We start from the raw sequence: 27,228 nt of genomic DNA on the forward strand, positions 1-27,228 counted from the left end.
CTCTCATTCGCTGTCTGTTTAGGCTTGTTAAGTGCATATCTTCTGAGCCTCATAATAAACACATTATGTTATCATTACTAACTTATTACTAATTTAATATTCAGCGCACAGGCATTCAGTGAGACGGGCAAATCCTTAGGAAAAAAGAAAACAGGCAAATATCGCGGTTGCTGCGGTTGTTGCATTCCTCTGCGGTTATGCACGTCAATAGTGCGGTATTGCGATATTGCGGTTATCGCGACAGCCCTATGTGAAACATTACTCAATGTTTCAAAACAAGTAGAAACCTTTGAAGCTCCCCTCAGCACAAACACATGTGCTGATCGGGTAAAAAAGACAAAACAAAGGCGCTGATATATTTTAAAATTAGTCAGTGCAAGTTTCTTTTAGTTGGAACAGCTCAGACTTACATTTACGTCTAGGACTAGACATAAGCCTTGTTTGTGAAACCAGTGTTTTACATCTTGAAGCACAAAAAAACTTTAGTTTATTTACTTTTTCCATTGAAAAAGTTCTTTCTTCAGATCAAGAAAGACAAGTGGACATTAGGGGGAACTAAAATAGCACTAGTTCTCCAAAAGTCGTCCTCTATAACATGATTAGGAGTAACTACTGTAAGAGGCCAGTTATTAACTCTCTTTAGTCTGCCCTGATTTGACCTGATCTGATCAAACACATTTTAATAAGTCTGTTTTAACATCAGTAGAATATTCTACAGTGAGTGAACTAATTAACATCATGAGTGTCTGCACCATGATATTTTAATGAGCTGCGGTTATGCAAGGGCCACCATCACATCATATTCCTCATTCCAGCGTGCTATATAATGAGATTGCTTGACGAGGTCAGAAAGAGCTGGTAGTTACCATGGCGATGCTTTGATTATGATGTCATGGCGAATCTAAGTGTTGCATCATCAGGCTGGGACATTCAAATAGATTAGAATGCGGACACTGATAACATTAAGCAGAAATGTAGAACAGCCATCCAAACAAAAACCTGAAGAGAGTCTCTAATAACCAAGCTAATTTGAATACACAGCCAATATGTAAAATTAAAACTTCTACAGCAAAGTCCTATCATACAAGATTAAACAACTTTCTTAATGCATTTAAAACCACAATGTGTAATTTCTCCACTAGTAGTGCTGCTAGAGATGGAATGATACACCTACCTCCCGATTCAATACTATCACGATACTTGAGTGCCGATACGATATGCATTGCAACTTTTTAAAGAATTTTGATTGTACAAGTATTGTGATTCGATATTGCTATTAGGGCTGGAACGATACACTAGTCTGCCGATTAAAATGTTCAACAAAACACTTTCTGAAATAAAATAAAGTGCTATGTTACTTTGCAAACCGTTTTGGTCATGTTTAGTCATGTTTTCCCGGCAAAACAAATTTTTTGGTCATCCCGTTATCATTAAAAAGGTACTTGAATTTCTCTCTCAAAGGTTGTATAAACCCTGAAATTAATAATGTATTATTATTTATACCACAACACCATGGTTATAGTTAGCATTAATACTTCTGGTTTTCTGATGTAAGTCAGCACTGTTTATAACAGAGAATTCTGGGCAGAATTCGAATGATTCTTACTAAATCTTGCAGCAACCGTTTTCATTGTGTGGCAAATTCAAACACGTCTTACTGGATCTTGCAGAACTTGGCTCCTGAGTAAAGCCGTTTTGAGCTCATGGTCTGCACTGCACAGCTAAAACGTAGCATGGTTTAGTTTTGCTTTTGTTTCGTTTATCGTTGAACAATGCAGTGGTCGCGTCAGTGCGACTGCTCACAAAAATGAGTCCCACCAGCAAATAAAAAAAAAAAGGTCGGAAAACGTCTGGAGCCCTGAGAGAGCAGATGGCTCTGCATGCTTTCAAATCACTCTCGCAGTACTTTGATGTCATACGCCAATCATCTGTGCAGTGCTGCTTAAAGTGCAACACATGTATACATTTCACCCTCAGTTGGAATAAAAGCAGTAAATTCTCCCCACCACCTCTTGGGAAAAGTTAAATAATTAAATATAAAGTGATTCTGAGGTAAACCAATCGATTTTTTCTCCCACCCCTAAGTGCTACAAAACAAAATTGCCGTTTACAAACATGCTTCCCAAACACCATCAATGCTCAGATTGCTCCACCCCTTATCGCACTGCATGGGCTGAGACTAAAATTGACATGTCAGGCCACTCTGACAAACAGAGAACATTTTGAAAGCCCACAAACTGGATTTGAAAGTGAACGTGCTGTGCAATGCAGTCAAAAAATTTCCTGGCGCTCGCTGGACTCGCAGTTTGGTTTAGGATGCATGTTGTGTCAAGGATGAGAAAATATTATAAATACCTGTAAACTTTAGGACTATAGAGCATTATGGCTAACTTTTGGCCAAGTATGATTGCCACGCATGCACATACTGGGTCAAAAACAGAAACTGAGCTAGTATACATTTGTGTGTGTAGGTTTCTGTGCATGTGTGTGTTCTTGTTTTGCAAGAGGCTGCAGTCGAACAACATCTAATCAAAGCTCAGCTTGCTTGTGTCTGCCTCTCCACCTTGAGCAGAACACTATTGAACTGACCCTGAATAAGTAGGATGGATTATCTGAATGCAAACGCTCTGAGTGATTAGATAAAAAGAGTGTGTGTGTGTAACTCAGAGAAAGCATCATTATAAGCGACTGTTTGCACTCTTCCAAAACACTGCCAGTGCCATTAAAAAAAGTTTTCCAGTAAGTTTAAAACCGTTGAGATGGAGAGAATCGGAGAGAGAGAAAAAAAGATGTACCAAACAACACTCCAGGGCATAACAGTGTCTTCCTAATGATTGTGAGAATAGGAGAGAGAGAGTGACAGGAAGGGCCAAAAAATAGAGACAGAGTGAGAGAGAAAGAGAGTACCTGTCACGCAAAACCTTCATTGCTCCTGGAAGCCAGTACCAAGAAAGCAGTATGTGTAGGAATGCTTTTGCAAGAGAAAATTCAATTCAAAATACATCTTTGAGCTATTTCCTCAGTCTATTCAGAGATATATGAAAGTTTGTGTGCATGATGTGTGCTTGTGTGTGTCTGGAGAAAGGAATTTTCTAGTCATTTGTATTCAGACTCAAAAAAGGGATGAAATGAGCTGGGTGACAGCAAACTCCCATGATGCACCAATGAGTGACATAGTAGTAGAGTGCGTTCAGAACTCTTGATTAGACTCCATCTCTACAGGCCTTGACATCTTTCTAAATATATTCACAACGCACACCGGCGCCTGCAGTACAGGCCCTAGGGACTCTTTAGTGAAGTCTATTCACAATGATATCTTACTTTAGATTAAAAATACTATAACCAAACCAAACAAGACTAAAAAAGACTGCATGAGAATGGGGGACATTTATTGGGTGGACGTAAAAGAGGGGGAATGAAGAGGGGGATGAAGTACAGAAGATGTAGAACTAGAGAAAGAAAGAGCTGACAAGCAAATGAGTTGAGAAGGAGTGATGTATTATGGAATATGTAGAGACAGCAATGGCAGAGCCAGACAGAGTCAACAGTGATGGAATAAATAGAGGTAGAATTAGAGCTAATGCAACCTGAGTTACAAGTTAAGTAGTCAACTGTGGGATTAAAGGTAGAATCTATAAGAGTATAGTTAGAAGTAGAGACATTAGAGATAAAGAAGGTGGCAGAGACAGTGGAGATACAGCAGGTGTCTCAGGACTATAGTCTTGAAGAGATTTGATCCAACCTTGCTCCATTTGCCTGTCATTTACAAGCCGGGTTGTCAGGTTTTTACAACAAAACCGACCCAATTGCTACTCAAAACTAACCAAAACTAGGGGGGGTCCCCTGGTAAAATCCACATTCCAGGGCATAAATATCAAGTATTTAGGGTCACTTTAACCCGTGAACCCAAATCTAAACATCCTGATGAACTGAAGCTAAACCTAACTTGAAGGTGGTTTGACACCCAGGAGCTGGGATTAAGCAGAGGCAAAGCCAGAAGTTGAATGAGCAGAGATTGAAGTAATTAGAGTTAGTAAGAGGTAAAAGGAGTAAAAACATAGGCAAAACTAGTCCCAGAGGCTGAGCTGGAGTTCAGCATAGAGAAAGATCAGAAGATGTAGTGTAAGCAGAGGCAGAGGAAGAGTCAGCAAAGATAGACCTAAAACAGGGTCATTGAATCCTTCCCCTGGAGGGTCACTGTCTTGCAGAGTTTAGCTCCAACCCCAAGCCAACCAATCAAGGTCTTTACGATCACTAGAAGCTTCTGGGCAGGTGTGTTGGGGCTAAATTTTGCATGACAATAGCCCACCAGGAACATGACGGGAAACCCCTGAACTAAAGGAAGAAAAGTCAGCAGAGATAAAATAAACAAAAGTGTAGATAGAGTAAGAATTGTAGAGGCTAAATCAGAAGTACACCAGCAGAAGTAGAGTTAGCAGAGAAAGTGCTAGAAGGACAGTCAGAAGAGCAGGAGCTAATATAAAGGAAGAAAATAATTAGCTGGGGAAGAGTTAGCAGAGATTCAGCTAAAAAAAGAGTCAGCAGTGGTAAAGCTAGAGGTAGGGTCAGTAGAGGCACACCTTGAAGTAGAGTAATCGCTAGAGATTACTAGTTAGCAGAGATACAGCTAGAAGGATATCCAGTAAAGGTAAAGAAGTTAACAGAAGTAGAGTTAGAAGAGGTAGAACTAAAAATGACAGTCACCAGCACAGGTATTAGTGTGTAGAAGTAGACCAAGAGTGTCTAAACCTGCTCCTGGAGGGCAAACATTGTGCAGAGTTTAGCTTCAGTCCGCCCTAACACACTTGTCTGGAAGTTTCTAGTAATCTTAAAGACCTTGATTAATTAGTTCATGTGTGTTTGGAGCTAAACTCTGCAGTATAGTGGCTTTTCAGAAGCAGGACTGGACACCCCTGAAGTAATCACAGGTAGGCCTAATGGTTAGAGAGTCGGACTTGTAACCCAAAGGTTGTGGGTTCGAGTCTCATGTCCGGTAGGGATTGTAGGTGGGGGGAGTGAATGTACAGCACTCTCTCCACCCTCAATACCACGACTGAGTTGAGTCCCTTGAGCAAGGCACCGAACCCCCAACTGCTCCCCGGGCACCGCAGCAATAGCTGCCCACTGCTCCGGGTGTGTGCTCACGGTGTGTGTGTTCACTACTGTGTGTGTGCACTTGGATGGGTTAAATGCAGAGCACAAATTCCTAGTATGGGTCACCATACTTGGCCTCATGTCACCTCCTTTCATTTCCTTTCCTTTCCTTTCCTAGAGTACTTGGATGGGACAGGGAACTCCATGTATCAATTTCTCTAAGCCACTTGTCTTACATAGGGTGATGGGGATGCTGCATCCTATCCCAGCAACTTAGGGCGAAGGCAAGGAAACACCATAGAAACACTGTAACTGTTACTAAAATGAATGCGTCTGAATGTGGCAGTTATGAAAGATCATGTACTCCTGAAGTGTACATTAAAAACCCATTGGAATAAACAATTATGGGACAGAGCTGCTAGCCGAGGTAGATTTAGACATATATGTGACCCTGGACCACAAAACCAGTCATAAGGTTAAATTTGACAAAACTGAGATTTATACAACATATGAAAGCTCAATAAATAAGCTTTCTATTGATGTATGGTTTGTTAGGATAGGACAATATTTGACTGAGATACATCTATTTGAAATCAGAAATCTGAGGATGCAAAAAAATCAAAAAGACTGAGAAAATCACCTTTAAAGTTGTCCAAATTAGGTTCTTAACAATGCATATTACAAATCAAAAATTATATTTTGATATGTTTACAGTAGGAATTTTACAAAAAATCTTCATGGAACATGAACTTTACTTAATTTCTTAATGATTTTTGGCATAAAAGAAAAATCAAAATTTTGACCCATGCAATGTATTTTTGGCTATTGCTACAAACATACCCCAGCGACTTAAGACTGGTTTTGTGGTCCAGGGTCACATATATCTGCTGTCTCAGTCACAGAGTTAATTGTTTTTTTTAAAAAAAAGCTTTTAATCTCAGAGATTTACGAGGCTTTACAGTCAAAACCAATAATAACGTAGCCGATGTATATTAGTGTGTGTAGACCACTAACATGCTAATTGTGAGTGAAAGTTTACAAAAGCCTTGTGTTGTAAGACTTGGTCGATATCTGATCCATACCCGATCAATAGGAATGAGAATGTAATCTGACAGGACAGTGAGGTCAATCCCACCTCTGGTCTTACCTTTTTAGCAGTCCTGACATTAATTCCCAACACAACTGACAAGTGGTTTAAAGGGTCTGATCTATACAACACTCAGAGCAGTAACCTCAGAACAGTCCCTGTCGGGAGATCCTTTATATATGTGCTGTGAATGCTTTTGTTTCACACATCCCTCTTTGATCATTGCTCTTTGCCATACATTAATTATTTAGCAGGTCCAGCAAATGATATTTATCTGTCTTTAGTGACTTCAGTCCTGGTTCTGTGCCCAGGAGAACATAGCTTCTATATTTATCTGTGGGCATTTTACTCTCAGTGCAATAATGAATCTTTGGGGGGGGGGGGGGTATGCATTTTATTCTCAGACTGTTAAGAGATTGCTACAGCAAGACCTGAAATGCACCAGCTGAAGAAAATAAAGAGACTGAGAGAAATGGATATACAATTGAACCACACTTCACTGACTCGATGTTACAGCAAGCAATACTCTAAAAGGCAGAAACTCATCTGTGAATGTTTTGCTCTTTAAATGGCATCAGTACGCAATTATGAAAGGAGTGTCAAGAGGTCTTTGTCTCTCAATGTGTAAAAGCAATCAGTCTACACACAGAGATACATAGAAGGAGGATAAACAAATGTGTTAAACTGCCGCTGAATTAATCACAAGAAGAAAAGGAGAGAGAACAATAGATGAGACAAGATGAGACATGGGGGAGAATGAAATATGAAAGATGAGAGACAAGATGAGAGAGGAGGAGAGGAGGAGAGGAGAGGAGATTCAGGGAGGAGAGAGGAGGACACAGAACAGGGGAACATGAGGGGAGAAGACAGGATAAACAAAGACAGTTGACAAGACAAAAGACAAGATGAAGGCTGAGGGACTCCAGCAGTGATGTGAGTGTACAAGAGAGACATGAAAATGTAGAGACGGGACAGAGAAAAAGAGGGCGAGACACAAGCACAAGAAAGGAGAGACAATAAATGGGGAGAGAAGGAGAGAAGAGAAGATAAAAGAAGAGATAAGGAAAAGATAAGCAAGCCCAAGATATGAAGACTAGAAGAGAAAAAAAAGACGTAACAGATGAAAAAAGCAAAGAAGAGAAGAGACAAGAAGAGAGACAAGACAAAATGAGAAGAGACTAGATGAGATGAGAAAAGACATAAGACAAGAAGAGAAGAGAGATGAGAAGAGAAGAAACGAGATAAGACGTAACGAGACAAAAAAGAGACAAGACCAGATGAGAAGAGACAAAAAAGAGAGGAGACGAGAAAATAAGAGACGAGACGAGGAAGAAATACTAATCAAGCAGAGAAGATATGAAACCAGACACAAGAAAAAAACAAAAACAAAAGAAGACTACAAAAGAAGACTACAAAAGAGAGAAGACAGATGAAAAAAGCAAATATGAGACATGACCCATGAGCATACCTTCAGGATGATGAAAGAGGTGCTGTCTAGATGGACAGAGCTTTGAAACAAATGAGCACGATGAGGAAAGCTATCATTCCTTTATGTCATGCCTCGGCTACCACCCCAGAGCGAGGGATTGCACAGAAAGAAAAAGATGAATGGAAATCTGAGCCTTTGTTCACGAGAGTGGGACATATTGATCAGCGGAGCTGGGGATGATGGGTAGTACGTATGTATATGAAGATGTGTGTGACAGGCCCTTATTGATCAGGAGCAGACAAAATTACACTAAAAGATGGAGAGATGGAGAAATTAAACAACAAGTGATTTCCATCAACATGTGTTCACCAGACCAGAGAAGATAAGCAAGACATGGGGGAGAATAGGACATAAAAGATGAGAGGCAGGACGAGAGGGAAGAAGAGGAGAGGAGACTCCGGGAGAGGAGAGACAATAATATGAGACAGTTGAGAAGACGAAAGACACAAGATGAAGGCTGAGGGACTGCAGTAGTGATAAGAGGGTACAGTAGAGACATGGAGAAAGGAAATGGAGAGATGGGAGAGGAGAGACAAGAATATGAGGGGAGAAGAAAAGAGAAACAAGGACAGTTGAGAAGACGAGATACACAAGATGAAGGCTGAGGGACTGCAGTAGTGATAAGCGGGTACAGTAGAGACATGGAGAGAGGAAATGGAGAGATGGGACAAGGAGACAAAAAGAGACGCATGAAGGAGAGGAAAACAGAAGACAGACAAGGAGGGAAGAAACATGGAGAAATGACAAGAGAGACGAGACAAGAGAAAAAGAGAGAAGAAATGGGGAAAGACAAGGACGAGAGGAGAGTAGAAATAAGGGAACAAACTAAAAATAAATGGAGAATAAAATGGATAAGAGGAAGCGGGAGAAAAGGAGAGACACGAAGAGAAACAAACACATGAGACCAGAGGAGAGACAAGAAAAGGAGAGAGATGAGAAAAGGAAAGACAAGGACATGAGGGAAGAGATGAAGGGAAAAGACAAGATGAGAAACAAAGAACAAACTAGAGGAGAGACAAGGCAAGACATGGGGAAAGAAGAGGAGAAATGGAAGAAGAGGACTGGATATAAGAGGAGAGGAGAGAAGAGAAGCCTTTACAACCAGCCAATTCCCAGACAACTTTGTCCAAGGACAGACAATATATCATCCAATGTCAGAATGGCTTTATGAACGCGCCCACACATCTCTTTCCTAAAATGTGGCAAATTTTGATGATCGGACTCATAAATGCAGATTAATCTTGATCTCACTCTGGCACACAATCCAGTCTACATTCACACACACACACAAATATAGCACTTCCACTCAGGCTCTCAGTAATGGACATCAGTTCAAATGCGCTTTAAGTGAGGGGCGGAGCGGCCGTGACTCACAATGTGTGTGCGTAGCGGAAAGAAGGAGAGATGAGTTGGTGTGAAAGAGGCAGAACCTAGCTGGTGTGTGTAGCATGACAGACTGCTAATGCACCATTATCTTAAAGCCTCTGAATCAGCACACACAGTTGGGGTTAAGTCTCTGAACTCTAAGCCAAGTCCAGGGTTATCATGCCTCTGGAAAACAGAGGTGGTCAGCCAGAGAGGTCAGAACTTAACCAACTTGGAGGGCTAGGAGTGTTGTTGTTACACAACATCGACACACTACTGTTTCATGCCAACTCGAGTCTTTTAAACTTGATTATCAATACTTTTTTTTATAAAAATGTATGCATATGTATATGCTTATACAGTTGTCATCTCAGCTGTCACCAGGCAACTCTCATAGCTTCCACAGATTAATCACTTGAAGGAACAGTCCTAGTTATTTATGATCTTTGTGTGTGCAGAAAGTTGTACTAATCCCTCAGGATGTTTATACCAATAATTAATCAATATTGGTCATTCAACAATCAGTTTATCCCAAGGGGTGTCCAATCTCGCTCCTGGAGGGCCAACGTCCTGCAGAGTTTAGCTCCAACCGGCTTGAACACACTCGCTGAGTGAGTCTGAAGACCTTGATTACCTGGTACAGGTGTGTTTAACTGGGATTGGAGCTTCGAGCGGTGTCCTGCAGAGTTTAGCACCAACTTGTCTTAACACACCTGCCGGGAAGTTTCTAGTATGCCTAGTAATTGATTAGCTGGTTCAGGTGTGTCTAATTGGGGTTGTAGCTAACCTCTGCAGGACACCAGCCCTCCAGGCACTCCTGAGCTAAACTCTGCAGGACAGTGTCTCTCCAGGAGCAGGTTTGGACACCCCTGGTTTATTCACAGTTTCATCTCAAAAGAATGATTTACAGCCATTGTGACGGTTCATATACCTGGAAAATAGTACACTACTAAGGGTGTAACAGTAGAAGTATTTGTGCCGAAAATTTTCGTAAGGGTCTTTCATCTCGGCATGCATGTGTAAGGAACAATGTCTGACACATTAATTTCAGGTCTTGGAGTCTCTACTAATAAACTGATGACCTGAATTGATTGTGTTTGATTAATGAGATATGCAAAGTGTCCAGTACTGGACGGCCTCCAAATACGTGGTTGGATACTGGTTTAGACTTCCATTTCAGGTATATTACACATTGATGGACGAGTTAAAATTGAGTTACAGTTTCTCAATACAAAAAATGAGGCTGTAAGTAAAACCCCAAGTTTATTTATGAGAAGGAATCATCGTTGCTCACACAAGGGGCCTTTCGGCAGACATGCAGCTGGATGCCACTCAGACACTGGAATAAAATCATGAATTAAATTTTAAATGAATCATCTGGAGCCAGATGTGGAATTGCCAGACACACACACTCTTCAGGCTCATTCTGAACTGGAAAAATCCACCACACTCACACATATGGGGTAGGTAATGCAGGAGAGCAGGTCTTTGGAGGCTCGAATGATCTCAAAAAGATGGATTCCTCCCAGGAGAGAGTAATGGAGCGCAGAATGACTGATGCCTTCCCAAGGGTGCAGAGCCAGCAGTGCCGCCCAGGGACGCTTAAACGATCACCGCACCGCCTCCGTCTGGCCTAGGGCTGCTTAATCGAGTGAGGAGTACCTTATGTTCCTCTGGGTAGAGTTGGTACTCGTGGAGTGTGTACGTTTCATCTGATGGATTTCACATATGGAGACTTATGAACCGATAAGTATATATTTTTTTTTTTTGGAATTAATTACTGATATTAAAATCATAAGCAGGACAAGACAAAACAACAGCATGCAAACTACAGAAACAGCATGGGCAGCACAACTGCAGCGGTACAAAGTCTGAGAGAATGTCAAATACAAAGAAGATTTCAAAAGTTTAACAGCAATGGACAAAAAGTCTCATCTTAAAGAAAACAACAACAACAACGTTGTGCATGAAATAAGACACAAACCACAGAAGACAAGCAGCACACTGACTGACAACCACAGAGTTTATGGTTGTTCTGATGCAGATTTTTATTTGCATAGCAGGAAAGCCATAGAGCCGCCCCAGATACAAGATTTTTTATAACCGCTTACTGTTTCTACTGGGAGTCAAAACATGTTTTTACTTTTCGATTTAATATTTTGCAAGAATTTGACAACACAGTTTCTCACTAACTAAGATTTGTGCCTATGTTATCTATGAAATACAGGAGCCACTGAGAATAATTTTCAAATCTGACTAAAATGAAACAAATTATGAGATGCCTTATGATTTACACCCTTTTTCATTTTCCCTTGATCAAGACACTTAACCTTAGGTGACTTCAGTGAGATTGCTCCTGTTATAAACGTACCATATAACACTTTGAAGAAAAACATCTGCTAAATAACTGCTTTTTTTTACACATAAAATGTGTAGTGTAATTTAATTTGACTAATTTTCCTTTTAAACTCACTTCCTCGTGTTCTTTTTTTAATCTTCTCACTCTCTTGAAACTGGTTGTTGAGTGGTTGATTTCAAGGGGTTATAATATGGAAACAGGATTTGTTTTGATTTGATGTGACATATTACAACATTCAAAAATTAAAACACTGCCCCCAGTACACCCAGACCATTTACTGAAACATGCAACCTGTACAACCCAACAAAACATGATGAATCCAATAGTCATTTAACTGCCAACAACATAGAAATCATTCACAGAAACAGAAATCAACCAACCCAAAAAATGTTCTATCAATTGTGGCGATGAACAGTGAGGGCAAAACTCTTTATAATTATATAAGAAATTACACGCTTCATGGAGTACCTAATAAATGCAGCTAATCTTACGCAAAAACCATATTAAATCTTCCCTGAACTGATGTTAATATATAACCACACACTTTTACATTAGCAGATAATCAGCATTTAGCAACTGAATCAGCTGCGATTGAATTACAGTGTGAACTATGCTGGCACACACTGATTAAACGATCACAAAAGAGCTCATTTACATATGGAAGTTTCAAAGATACAAAAACATGGTTTAAAAAGAAGGATAGAGTAAAAATGCTAAATTACTAAACTGGATATATTTATAATGCAATAAACCGTAGTACTCAATACGATCCACTTAAGAGGCATGAACTCCGTAATCTTACAATAACAGAGACCCAGACTCACTTTCACACACGACACTGCCACGTGCTGCTGTCTCTTCAATAAACACACACACACACACACACACACACAGAAAGATGAAGTCGCTATTGTTTAAAAAGCTCTCCATCTCTTAGCAGTGCCGTGTGTTGCGTGTAAATCCTGTGAGGATTTCAGCTAAACACTGAATATCAGAACAGCTGTTGCTTTCTCTAATCTCTATCACACATGCACACACACACACACACTCAAAGGATGATTGCTGACAGCTCACACTGACAGCAGCTAAACATAGCATCCCTCATATATGATATTACTAACAGGAATCTTTTAAAATCTCTTACATATTACATCAAATTCATCTATTTTAAATGATCCTTGCACTCTAATGTGGTGTGGACAGGTTTTTTGGGCAGCTTATGACAAACAGCTGGAAACAACACCACTGTTCACATCAAACTACCACGTCATCAAACATTATTAAATCAATGTCTTTCAAATATTCCATATTGGTCCTGTATACGGTTTGTATGAGTTATTAGTATCGCCTTTTGGTATAAAGAACAGAACTAAAGATGACAAATTGCAAACTTGCATTTTAACATGCACTAAAACATCAAAATATGAAATTAAAATATTTTAAAGCATTTCTTTCGGAAAAAAATGCAATGAAAAAAAAAAAAGAAACTGTTTCACTAGAACTTTCAACACAACTCAATATGAACCAAACTAAGTCCAACTACCGTAAACTAGCACAGATCGGATGAAAGCGCATCAGCGAGCGCGTATGAACGACACTGACCTTGCACAGTTTCTGGTAACGCGGTGAAGATATCGCCATTCTCTGGAGCCGGTGTAAGAAGACCACCACTTTCTGCAGAGACGTCCGAACTACAGCCATCATCTTAACTCTGCCTGCACACGACTGCCAGCGTCTGAGAGCACGCATCCTCACCGCCACACACACACACGCACTCACGCACGCTCACATATCCCCCACCACCAGCCGAGCGAAATGTGACGAGCCCTGACAAACATGTCCCACACACACACGCGCACGCACACTCTCAAGCGCATCAGGAGTGAGACGGCAACCAGCGCTCGCTCCTCTCTAGCGATAAACAAGAGTCATGGAAAGAGAATTAACACTGAACGACAAAAAAAAAAGAATGAATGAGGGAGAGAAAGACGGGGGAGGGAAAGGTTGATACAACGGATGGAGAGAAACTCCGGAGAACATTCAAGAGACGGAGTGTCTCTTTCAGCGGCAAAAGAATGAGAGCGAGTGAGCCGGTGTATAAATTCATAAAGGGAATGAGTGAGGGTGACACACTTTACTGAAAGAGAGCATATCTCCTGAGAGACTGAGAAATAGAGCAGTGAGACACATCAGAGAAACGAGGGAGACATGAGGAGAACAGTAATGATTCTGAGTGGAAGCCGCTCACTCTTTCGCGGAGCGAAAGTGCTATTATTATCTCATTCTGCGCTTCTGATGACCCTTGACGACAAACGTTCACAAAGCTAACATGAAATCAATACTGACCCCATTTACTTTCTTAAAGGAATAGTTCACCCAAAAATGAAGATTCTGTCCACGTTTACTCCGAAGAATTTCATTCCAGACCTGTATGATGGACTGTCTTTCTTGGAAACCGAAATAAGAGATTTTGAAGAATGCACTGGTGGCTCTTTTCCAAGCAATTTACAAGCTTTCAAAAGGACACAAAAGCAATGTAATATTATCATAAAAAAGTAAAAATATGATTTGCTATTTTCCAAAACTTATGAAAACATGCAATATCAATTTAACTGATAAACAGACTTGGGGAAGAAAACAAATACTTATGTACTTTTTTGGATATCTGGATATTATTAAACTGTAAATTCTACATATATAATATTATTTTATGCATTTCTTTTGAGTTGAGATTCATTCAAAGAATTGGTTGATTCACTTTATAAAACTGAAAAAAAAAAACTAGAAAGATTTATTCATGAATTTGAATCCAGTTCTCAAGTAATCAACATCTATTTCCATCACAGTTTGTATGTGCATTTTAAAGAATCACATTAAAAATAAGTGATGGACTTAGAAAAAAAAAAAATGATTGAGTGGAAACTGCTCACTCTTTCATTGTGCAGAAGTACTTTTATTATCTCATTCCCTTGATGACCCTTGATGACTAACGTTCACAAAGCTAACATGAAATCAATACCGACCCCAAAGGAAGAGTTCACCCAAAAATTAAGATTCTGACCACATTTACTTTGACGAATGTCGTTCCAGACCTGTATGACAGACTTTCTTTATCGGAACACAAATGAGAGATTTTGAAGAATGCACTGGTCGCTAAAAATCCCATGAAATTAAAAGTTGAAATTCAAGTTTAAGCTTCTGAAAGGACACAAAAGCACCATAATGGTATCATAAAAAAGTAAAAATATACAAAAAAATATGATTTGTCTGCTATTTTCTGAAGCTTATAAATATACTTTTTTTAAATATTTGGATGTTAACAAATTGCAAATTTTACATAATTTATATTATTTTTATTTATTTATTTATTTTTGAGTTGGGCATCATTCAAGAAATTATTTTATTCAGCTTACAAAACCTGAAAGATTGAAAAGATTGAAAGATTTCCATCACCCTGTTTTTTATGCACATTTTGAAGTATCACATTAAAAATGAGTGATGGAAAAAGCAAATTTTGAAAAAAATAATAATAAATAATAATAATAATAATAATAATAATAATAATCCCTTAACTCACAAAAAAGGTGTTTTTTTATTTGTGCAAAAAAGGGTTAATGCACATAATTGGAAATAGAAAGCATTTTGCGAAAAAATTCCTTCATGCGCATCAAAAAAGTCATGTGACTTTGCACCATGGGACGGCACATCTGACTAACCAGCAGATCAATCTAGTTCCACAGCATCTGAAATGTTGCTATGGTCATTCTTTAAAGCCAGAGGAAAGTCTGTCAAAGTATTTCTGTATAATTGCCTCCCAGAACTGTCTTACACGACTGCGTTCCCAAACATCAGGCATCCGCCTCCGAAAGCAACGATCACATTTGTTTCATCTGCTCGCTCTAAGGCGCAAGTAATTATATATGAAATGTATTATATTTAGTGGCTTCTCCTACATTTCTTAGTGATATTTAGTGCCAGTTTATCATGAAGTGACGATTTTGTTCTCTTTGACTCGTTGGATAGAAAAGGCGCATATTCGCAAATGTTTTGTGTGATTAAATTCGCAACCACCACAGTTTTTAAAACATCTTATGTTTGTGTTCCACAGCAGAAATAAACTCATACAGGTTTGAGACAAAAAGAAATTGATGCCAGAATTTACATTTTTGGGGTGGACTATCCATTTTAGTAAGTCAATTCTAATTTCATTTTAGATCAACAAAACAAATCTATTTTCAATCTCTTCTTTCCATTGACCAGCCTCCATTATAATATACAACAACCACTTTTCACCATCTAATCAATTCCTTTTGGTTAAAATCCTGCAGTTTCACTTAGAAATACATCACAATACAGCATTTCACATTCAAGAGGTTAGAAACACTACAATCTCTAGGTAAACAAACACTCATTGTGTTTGCGACTCAAATCTGTTTGCCTCCTGATGTGAGTTTGATAAGTCTGTCTGTCTGTCACACTAACCACTAGCGAGTCAGTGTGATTTGAGCGTGATTTAGTGGAAGAGTGACAAAGATGGATGGGAAACAAATCGCTCCAAACAACAAAATGCCAACCATGAGCTCATGAAATTTTTTACATGGCTTTGTGCAAAAAATAAATATGCAGAGAAAATAAAAGAAAGGAAAATACATGATGACCTACAAACAGCAGTTTTACGTCACAGCGAACACCTCAAACAGTATTGTCTTTGAAATAATAGCAAAGCAGTTCTCATTGAAATCATAAAGACATCAATAACTCTATTTCTCATGTCATAACATGTCATTCTCCAGTCACCAGCTGCTTCTTTTACAAACATGCTTCTAAGGTAATAAATGATCTGAACATGTCCGTGAGAAACACGAAAAAGATAAATGGTATACGATCACTGCAAAAAATGCTTTTCTAGATTAGATTTTTGTCTTGTTTCCAGACAAAATATCAAAAAAATTCTTAAATCAAGAAGGATTATCTAGACAAGTAAAAATCATTTTCTTGTTTTCAGAAAAAAAAAAAAAAACTAGTCAAAATTAAGTGAGTTTTTGCTTAAAACAAGCAAAATAATCTGGCAATGGGGTAAACAAAAAAAAACTTATTTCAAACAGACAAAACAAGATTATTTTGCTTACCCCATTGGCAGATTATTTTGCTTGTTTTAAGCAAAAATGCACTTAATTTTGACTTTTTTTCTGAATACAAGACAATTTTTATTCGTCTAGAAAAGCATTTTTTTGCAGTGATGCATGACGTGCATGAACAAATTGGTAAAACGTATCTAACTGCGAATGTATTTTTTAATTGACATATTAATTCAACAAAGAAAGATCACTACTATTGAAATATATACTACTATACAATACTACTAAACTACAGTATTTCATAATATGCATAATATATTATCAGTAGGTATGCACCGAATGTTCAGCAAACTAAATTAATATAACAGAGTAAGCAAAAAAAGGCTGAATAAATTATACAGAACAACGACGTGACGCGATCAAATAGAGGCCCACACTAATAGCAAACATGTCAGCAGTGTGGAAGCATTTAAAAGTGTCAGAGAAAGATTGTATTTATTAGCCAGGGTTCAAAGTCCAAAGCGCGAGGGAAATCTGTGTGAGGAGAATCATTCATAAATCTGCTGCTGTCAGCAAAATGTAGTACTGAGGTCTTCTGGCGGGTTTCCGCCAAAATAAGTCAACATTCATAAATGTTAACATTGTAATTTTACGGTTGTTCTGTAAAATAAAATATAAAAGACAAAAATAATGATAATCATTACAACAGCTCTATTAATACATTTATTATAACATTCTCCTTTGCTCAGCAAGGCTGCATTTATTTGTACATAAACCCTTGTGCGACCTTATGGACATTTTTGTTCCTTCCAGTTTTGTTTTTTATTATAAGTGTGCCTGTGTTAAGGCCAACTGCATAAATCTTGCCTCAAGTGTTTATTTTTATTGAAATGTTAATATTTCACCATCATTTCCTTAAAAAAAAAAAAAAAAAAAAAAAAAACAATTTTACCCTCTGTACAAAAAATACTCACACTCACGACCTTGAGGACAACCCATTAAAACAGCATTTTTTTAACCCAGGACCATTTGACTATAAAATGATGCAATATTTGCTAATAGGCATTCATTCTATCGGCAAGGCTTCAAATTTTAATGTTTTTACTAGATTGTGCTACCCTGGAAATCCAGAGGTCTCGCAAGAGCACAATTTGAATTGTCTCTGCAAGACACTCTGGCATCGAGCAATGATCCACGTTACTGCATTAAGTATGCAGTTCTGGGAACCAATCAAATCAGTGTATCTGATGTAGGTGGGCCAGAGGCGAGCCAAGCTGATGACGACAGCACTGCGACGTCCGGAATCATTTAGTAAACATTGAAAGATGGCTACAGATGAACACCAGTTGTTTGAAACGGCTTTGGCCGCTACAATGAACGAGTTAGACTTGGCTTTTCATATAAAAGAGGAACAGAAAACCACGCTCGAATCGTTCCTTTGCAAGAAGGACGTTTTTGCTGTTTTGCCGACTGGATACGGCAAGAGTTTAATCTATCAGTTAGCTCCGCTGGATTGTTGTGATTGGTCGTGGCGTTATCCAATTGCGTGCAGTGAGAGTTTCAAACGCATGCTTGGTGCCGCCCCTCGAGTTAGGTCCTTTTCATTGCTCGATGCCAGACCCTTAATCTTAATAGATTAGGGTCTGGATTTTTTCCAGGCTAAGATTGTGCTAGATTTACTAGATTTTTTTTTTTTTTTTTTTCAAATTTGGCATATACATTTTTTTTTTTTTAAATCTAACACTAAGCATATCAATGCTTTAAAATGTATTGAAACGGCTTTGGCCGCTACAATGAACGAGTTAGACTTGGCTTTTCATATAAAAGAGGAACAGAAAACCACGCTCAAATCGTTCCTTTGCAAGAAGGATGTTTTTGCTGTTTTGCCGACTGGATACGGCAAGAGTTTAATCTATCAGTTAGCTCCGCTGGATTGTTGTGATTGGTCGTGGCATTATCCAATTGCGTGCAGTGAGAGTTTCAAACGCATGCTTGGTGCCGCCCCTCGAGTTAGGTCCTTTTCATTGCTCGATGCCAGACCCTTAATCTTAATAGATTAGGGTCTGGATTTTTTCCAGGCTAAGATTGTGCTAGATTTACTAGATTTTTTTTTTTTTTTTTTTTTTTTTTTTTTTTTCAAATTTGGCATATACATTTTTTTTTTTTTTAAATCTAACACTAAGCATATCAATGCTTTAAAATGTATGTTGTTGTTCTTCACTGACACACCCAAGAAGCTAATAAGCAAAGAAAACAATTCTGCTCGGCATTTAGTATATGGAAATTACTACTATTTTAATTTTTTTCATAAAAAAAAAAAAACCTGTGGCATTATGCAAACAAACCAGCGTTTATTCACAACAATTCTGAAATGTTTGGTATCTATAGATATAACAGATGCTGTTAAAAAATCGACATCAGTGAAAGTGGAAAAAAAAATAAATAATAAATCGTATTTTTATGAGTTTTTGGACATGGACATTTTTGTCCATTTTGCACCTGTGTGTATATTTTTTTACACAGTGTTTTACACACAGGGTTAAACGTACAAGGGTTAAAAACACATGCCTGATTCAAGAAGGGGGTCTTTAAACAGCCAAAGAATATTATTTGACTAACTTATTAATTTTAAGTTACATTGTGCTTTGTTGTTTATAATACATTGTGCTTTTGTTGGCTATAATATTTACTAGAATGCAAAAAATGTAGTAAAGTAAACATTTTAAAATTGTTGTTTTGTAATTGATTTTTTTTCTTGGAAAAGCAAGACAAAACTGTAAAACGTAAATATTGGCTTTTTAATTTATGCAATGGTGAAAAAAATTGGCAAAATACAAAACACGGCAAAATCAGGAAGAACCGTGTTTGGTAATCAACCTTTTGTGTTTAATTTTGTTCGCCTTGGGCCAAGAGTTTTCATTTCGGTGCATCCCTAATTTTTCTTTGCTTCCAAAGTTTTATTTTTTCAGAAAACCACAGGACCTCTTAACTTTTAAATTGCTTTTCTTGTGTTGACAACAGATTTATAAACCATTGTCATTACAAACTTGATGTTTGACACGCTGCTTTTTAAAATGCGCGTTAAATGCGCATTTAACTCACAGCACTTGAAGGGGGTTCATGTGGAGCTTTATAACTACTAATGATAATAAACAAAAACAAATGAACAAAAAATATGTTTTGGCCCTGGAAAGCCCTAAAATCTTCAAATGACTTCATGTTCCAGAATGAATTCTAAGAACTGTGCTCTCAGATGCTGAAAAGACAATCGTCAGTACACTTCACTGACGGCCTTCAGCAAAGGCCCTTCATGAAAGAATTCAGCTGCTCACTTAGCTTTCAACTGACCCTACGAACGTCCTCGCAGAGCCCTTCACGGGTGCAAAAAATGCTATTTGTTGCCAAGCAACATGACAATACAAGATTACTCAATGAATTGGTGCGACTTCATATTTTAGAGCCGGGGCAGTCCATTATAGTACAAAGCTTGACAGCTTGTACTTTAGTGTATTTAGTGCATTTGTAGTGTGCAGGCTGCTGAATTGTAGAGCGTACAGTCGTGATTAGTGCAGACAGCAGATAAAAAGATCAAACTGATGTATGAATCTCACAGGACAGAACTGAAAACATCGGAAGAGAAGAAGCGATTTATACCTTGATTACAAGAATGCTGCGATTTGGCTGACGCAGGAACTAATGAGGACTGACAGAGGCATAATTGAACATTGTATGTCCCAGATTTGTCTGCCTGCAGTCCACACACCGATGTCTCACGGATTTCAGTAACTGGCAAGCGCTAGCTGGAAATCACAAGCTCGAATCTGATTGGTTGGTTTTACACAACTTCTTGGATGCAAGAATAAGCCGCAAAGTTGGCTTTAGTCCCAAAAGAATAAGTAAGCACATGTAAAATCGTAAGTGCAAAGTTCTTACCCCAAGCTGGCCCTTCAGCTCCTTGATGTGGGCGGAGTCCTGCGAGAGCTCCTCCCTCTGGGCGGCGTCAGATAACACATTGACCGTAGTCTCCGCCTCATGGAGCCACTTCAGGAAGGACTCGAGCTCACGGAGAGACGCCTGTAGAGACTTCAGCTCTGAATCCAAAGCAGCCTGACGATCCGACGCCCTGATGAACACAAACCACGCTAAAATCAATGGCGTTCAAAAGATTGAAACAACTGTTTACCCAATGACATGTAGCCAACTTATTAACACATGCATGTTTAACTAATATTAGTGCAGTGACTTATGTGAATTATAGTGGTAATACTTGTGCATACAATATTCATGAAACCATTTTTTATAGTATTTACTATCGCGATATTAGGATGTATTTATTTGTATTTTGTAAAATCGTAAAATACGTAATATTTAATAGAGAAATTATTAGTCAGGACGTTTATGAAATATTTATGAAACCATAATTGCAGTAGTATTGTAATGTCACAATATTAAAACGACACAATGTGCAGAAGCAAAATATATTACAGTTCTATTTTGTTAGAGCATAAGTATGCTAATATCTATTACTTAAATACTTCAGCGTAGTATTTATTATTTGTGGAAGCGTAAATCAAGGTAATATTTAGTAAAGCGATATTACAGTTAGGAATTTTATGAAATATTTATGAAACCATATGTATAATGGTATTTAATATCACAATATTATTATGGGAATATTTATTAGCATTGTTTGCCATAATATTTGCAGAAGTATTAGTTAGAATTATTGTTGTATTTATTGCAATAATATTTACGGAAGAATACTTATGATTTATTATTAAAAAAAATATTTGTTAAAGCATAATTATGATACAATTTATTACTAAATAATCATAACTGTACTATTTTTTTTAAGAGCGCAATCATGGTAATATTTATTCATTTAATAACAATAAGGTGGCATTCATTATAGTATTTATTATAATATTTATGGAAGCACAATTATGATGTGTTTTATTACAACATTATTGCACATTATTTACAGGCATAATATTCATGGAATCGCAATCATAATCAATATTTTATGGCAGTATTTAATACACTATAATATTGCGATAGTATTTAATAATATTTGACTAAATATTTGTTAAAGCATAATTGTGATACAATTTATTACTAAATGATACTAGTAATATGTATTACTTTAATAATAATAAGGTAGCATTCATTATAATTATTATAGCATTTATTGCAACAATATTTATGAAAGCACAATATGATATGTTTTATTACAACGTTACTTATATTTATATTTATTGGCATAATACTCGTGGAATCGTAATCGTATATATAATCAGTATATATTAATTATAATATTGCAATAGTATTAATAATATTTGACTAAATATTTGTTAAAGCATAAATATGGTACAGTTTATTAAATATTAATTGTGAGAGCATAATCATGGTAATATTTACTACTTAAATATTAATATGGTAGTATTAATTATAATAATTATAGTATTTGTTGTAATAATATTTATGGAAGAATAATTACGATATGATTTATTATTAAAGAATTATCACAGTAGTATATTGTCAGCATAATAACATCTTAGATATTATTATTGTATGATTATAACAGCAGTATATTACTTCACGCATTTATTATAACTATTAATATTATGGTACTTATTAGTATTTATTTGTGTTCAATTATGATGGTAGCATATATTGCTGCAGTATTTGTGACAGCATAACAATTATATCATTACAATATTAAACGCACAAGCAATAGCATTTATGCAGTTGCACATAATGATAATGTCCAGAAGTGTCTGTTCTGCAGTGTGTCTGATATCTGTACATGCTGAGCAATTGTGTGATTATGTATCTATTTCAGAGAGTGTGTGTGTGTGTGTGTGTGTGTGTGCATATGATTCATTTCCTCTCATTTACCGCAGATTAGGGAAATGAGCTCATCCGTGTGCAAGCGCATACCTGTTATTGACGTTGTTCCACGCCGTGTTGACTTTGTCCATGACCTCTTTGACCTTGCGTGTGTCGTCCGCTGCATATTCTTGCAGAAGCTGATTGGACAGTTCATTAAAGGACGTCACGCTCTCCTGTCCTCGACTGAGCTCCTGCAGGAACGCCTGACGACAAACACAAATCAATACGTAAAGCTAGCATCAAAACAGCACAACAAAAGCTCAACAGTGCTTATAGAAGTCTAGAAGTTGTTTGGTTGATGCAGCCGACGCTGCAGAGAGTAACTTCACCTCAAATGACTTCAGAAAATCACTGTCGACAATCTTAAAATCTTTATTTCTAACCGAAGGCAAACACTGAAATATATGTTCATGCATACAATATCAACTCATGGTTAAAACATTTGAATAATATACGACTAGCAAACAACAAGGCAGTGAAATTATGACTCTAGCATCCCCTACAGGTGTGTTTCAGTAGAGTGTGTGTTTGTCAATTCAAAAGCCACATTTACACCAGTGCATATTAAGTGCACAACAATCACTCCTTCAATTAATTAATGAGAAGCTATTTTTTACTTGCATGTAATGCTATTTGGATTATATGTAGGATTTCAAGCACTATTCAAATCAAAGCTAAATGCATGAATATTTATTTAATATCAGTGGAGTGATAATTATAGTGGCTTTACTTTAAAATGCATACGAAAGCAACTTTCATGGTATTGTTTTTTTTTTTTTTTTTTTTTTTTTTTCCATTGTTGCAAAATTAATGAAACCCTAATTGTTCAAATTTAATATAACTAGCATCATGGGAGTATTTATTAGCATTTATTTATAAAATCTTTGTAAAAGCATAAATGTTTTATTTGTCAGTGTAATATTACAGTAATATTTGTTAGTATTTATTGCAGCAATATTTAAAGCATGATCATAATATTTAATATCACAATATTATTATTGGGGTATTTTTTTTACCCTCTATTTTTACATATTAATATTTAATATTTAAAAATAATATTAAAAATAAAGTAAGAATCATTAAAATATTATTTAATATCAAAATGTTACAGTATTTATTAGCATTTAGTTATAAAATCTTTGTAAAAACATAATGTTGTATTTATTAGTGCAATATTGTCGCAGTAATTGTTAGTATTTATTGCAGCAATATTTATGAAAGCATGAAAATGGTTTAATATCACAACATTATTACTGGGGTATTTATTCACATATTTTTATATTAATATTTAATATTTAAAAATAATATTGAAAATAAAGAAGGGATAATTAAAATATTATTTAATATCACAATTATTAATAGCATGTTTTAATGTATTTAATATAATATTAAAAAAAATAAAGAACACATAAATAAAATATTAAATATCACAACATCATTATTGGGGTATTTATTAGCTTTTTATATTAATATTTAATCATATTTAAAAATAATATAAAAATAAAGAAAGGATAATTAAAATATTATTCAATATTACAATATTACAGTATTCATTAGCATTTAGTTATAAAATTTTTGTAAAAGCATAACGTTGTATTTATCAGCGTAATAGCATTACAGTAATATCTGTTAGTACGTATTGCAGCATTTTTTTTATGAAAGCATGAACATTATTTAATATCAGAATATCATATTTGGGGTATTTATTAGCATTTGTTTTTTTAAATATTAATATTTAATAATATAAAAAAAAATAAAGAAAGGATAATTAAAATATGATTTAATATCACAACAATACTATATTTATTAGCATTTAGTTATAAAAAAAATTGTAAAAGCATAATGTATTTATCAGCGTAATAGTATTATAGCATTATTTGTTAGTATTGCAGCAATATTTATGAAAGCATGATCACAATATCACAACATTGTTATTGGGGTATTTATTCGCTTTTTTTAATGTTTAATCATATTTAATAATATTAAAAAGAAAAAATATATACTACCATTCATTGTCACAATATTATAAAAGCATAATTACGGTAGTATTTATTACAACATAATTATAGTAGCATTTGTTAGACATTTATTGACATTTTTGTGCAAATATAATTTCTAATAATAATAATACTATTTGAGTAAATTATATACAACTCCTCAGAAATACACTTCTACAAGACTAATATGAAATCTCATTTATGCATGATATGCAATGATTCATTTGGCAATCATTTCTTCAATTAATTGATGAGAAGCCTCCTTTTATATACTGAAATTTAGATTATATGTGACCCTGGACCACAAAAGCAGTCATAATGGTCAATCTTTTGAAATTAGGATAGGACAATATTTGGCCGAGATACAACTACTTAAAACTCTGGAATCTGAGGTGCAAAAAAAAACTAAATATTGAGAAAATCACCTTTAAAGTCGTCCAAATGAAGCTCTTAGCTATGCATATTACTAATCAGAAATTAAGTTTTGATATATTTCCTGTAGGAAATGTACAAAATATATTCATGGAACATGATCTTCACCTAATCTCCTAATGATTTTTGGTACTATTTTGACCCATACAATGTATTTAAGGCTATTGCTACAAATATACCCAAACTACTTAAGACTGGTTTTGTGGTCCAGGGTCACATATGTAGAATTTTAAACAAATTTAGCTAAATTTGATGTTCAAACTGCTAATTTAATATCGATATAAGTATTGCAGTCACATTTTATTGCAGCAAACATTAGTCCATCAAAGCATGTGACACATCAACATGTCCATGTGAAACTTATAAGCTTATGAAATGCTCACATGATCTGGACAACTCGGGTCTACGCCAGAGCGCACATATCTTAACTAATCAATAATGAAATTAGTTATTTTCATCATTGATTTTCAGTATTTTGCAGCTCTAGTGATCTACAACCTGAAGAAAGCAAATCAATTTTTTTTCAAATGTTGTTGCCTACCAATGAGTTCAAGTCTGGAGGAGTGACCTCAATAAGTTTCATTTGGAAATATATAAGAAAAAGATTGAAAATAAGAGATGCATGGGGAAACTTAAGACTTTAACTTTAAGACCTTTTTAAGACCAAGTAAAGGACAGCAGTATTGCAGTAACACATCAAGTTTGAAAATATGGAGTTTATGTTTTCTTCGGACACAAAAAGTATTTTCTCGTAGCTTCATACAATTAAGGTTGAACCACTGAATGTCACATGACTATTTTATCGATGTCCTTACTACCTTTCTGAGCCTTGAACATGGTAGTTGCATTTCTGTTTATGCAGGGTAGGAAAGCTGTCAGAAACATCTTAATTTGTGTTACATAGACTAACAAAGTCTTACAGGTTTGGCACAACATGAGGGTGAGTAATTAAAGACACAAAAAATGTTCATACCCCATTCACAAAACCCTATTGCACTTGTTTTAAGCATAAACTCATCTCATTTTGCTCAATTTCTCCAAAATCAAGACTTCATTTTGCATCTCAAGTAAATGCATCTTGGTTTAAGGATGCTCTTTTTTTTTGCAGAAACCCTGCATTACTGACATTTTACTGACATATGCAATTACATTTTTAGTTTCTTGCCATCGTGTGTTGCTATAATCTGATCAAGAGATCAAAACTATGCTGCTGAGCTTAATCAGCCATCCAAAGAAACCTGTTTACTGGCAGGAATTTTAAAATTAAAAAAATATATATTTGAATAAATAAATAAAGAAATCAAATACAGACATCATATGATATTTGCTTGGCACTTCAAGCAATCATCAATATTTGAAAGTTGGAATTCATTAATATCTCTAGCAAGCTGTTGATAGCCACATTAAATGAAAAGATTTGGCAAGCCTCTTGAGCCACAAGAAGATGTAATGCTCTGTCTGCCATTATAATCCAGACATATGACTCTATCTGACTGTTTTCTGTTTCTAACAAGCCCACAAAACTAAAAACACATTGAATCTCATAAAACCACATGTACTGCATTTACTGTGCTCAGAACTTATTCTTGAATTCATGAACTTTAGCCAATTATATTGTGTTCATTTAGAGGAGAAACTAAGCATGCTGAGAAAATACATTAAAGTGACGACAAACAACCAGGCCTAAAAATAAGAAAAGCTTACTGCATTGACAAAAAAATACTGGAAGTACTTGAGACAAAATGAAAGAGACAATCTTTCTCTGAGAGACTGTAGACTCTCTTAAAGGATTAGTTCACTTTCAGAACACAAATTTACAGATAATGTGCTCACCCCCTTGTCATCCAAGATGTTCATGTCTTTCTTTCTTCAGTCGTGAAGAAATTATGTTTTTTGAGGAAAACATTTGAGGATTTCTCTCCATTTAATGGACTTCTATGGTGCCCCCAGTTTAAACACAGCTTCAAAGGGCTCTAAATGATCCCAGCTGAGGAAGAAGGGTCTTATCTAGCGAAACGATCAATTATTTTCTAAACAAGTTGACAATTTATATACGTTTTAACCTCAAATGCTGGTCTTGTCTTGTCTCTGCGATGTGCATGCGTAGTCCGGGTCAATACAGTTAGGGTATGTCGAAAAACTTCCATCACAAATAGATAAAGTGCTATAAAAAAAACACTTAGCAGTGTCTTCTGGATGTTTCTCTTTCCACTAGTGTCTCCCCTTAATGATGGATTATTGTGATGTTTTTTATCAGATGTTTGGACTCTCAATCTGATGGCACCCATTTACTGCAGAGGATCTATTGGTGAGCAAGTACTAAAAATGCAAACAAGCTCGTCTACATCTTGGCTGGTCTGAGGGTGAAAATTTTCAGCAAATTTTCATTTTTGAGAGAACTATTTTTTTAAGCGTTTGATTGGCAGTTCTTTAAT

The 27,228-nt window shown here is 36.2% G+C and overlaps 1 protein-coding gene across 1 annotated transcript in view; it reads right to left on the minus strand.

The window, feature by feature from the left end:
• Window positions 1–27,228, minus strand: part of utrn (utrophin) — a 341,497-nt gene that overhangs the window by 171,446 nt on the left and 142,823 nt on the right. The window contains 2 exon segments of the mRNA XM_073822647.1: window positions 20,406–20,595; window positions 22,413–22,567. Of these exon segments, the coding sequence (XP_073678748.1) occupies window positions 20,406–20,595; window positions 22,413–22,567 (345 nt within the window).

The sequence above is a fragment of the Garra rufa genome, chromosome 18 (assembly GCF_049309525.1).
Source record: "Garra rufa chromosome 18, GarRuf1.0, whole genome shotgun sequence".
Lineage (NCBI taxonomy): Eukaryota > Metazoa > Chordata > Actinopteri > Cypriniformes > Cyprinidae > Garra > Garra rufa.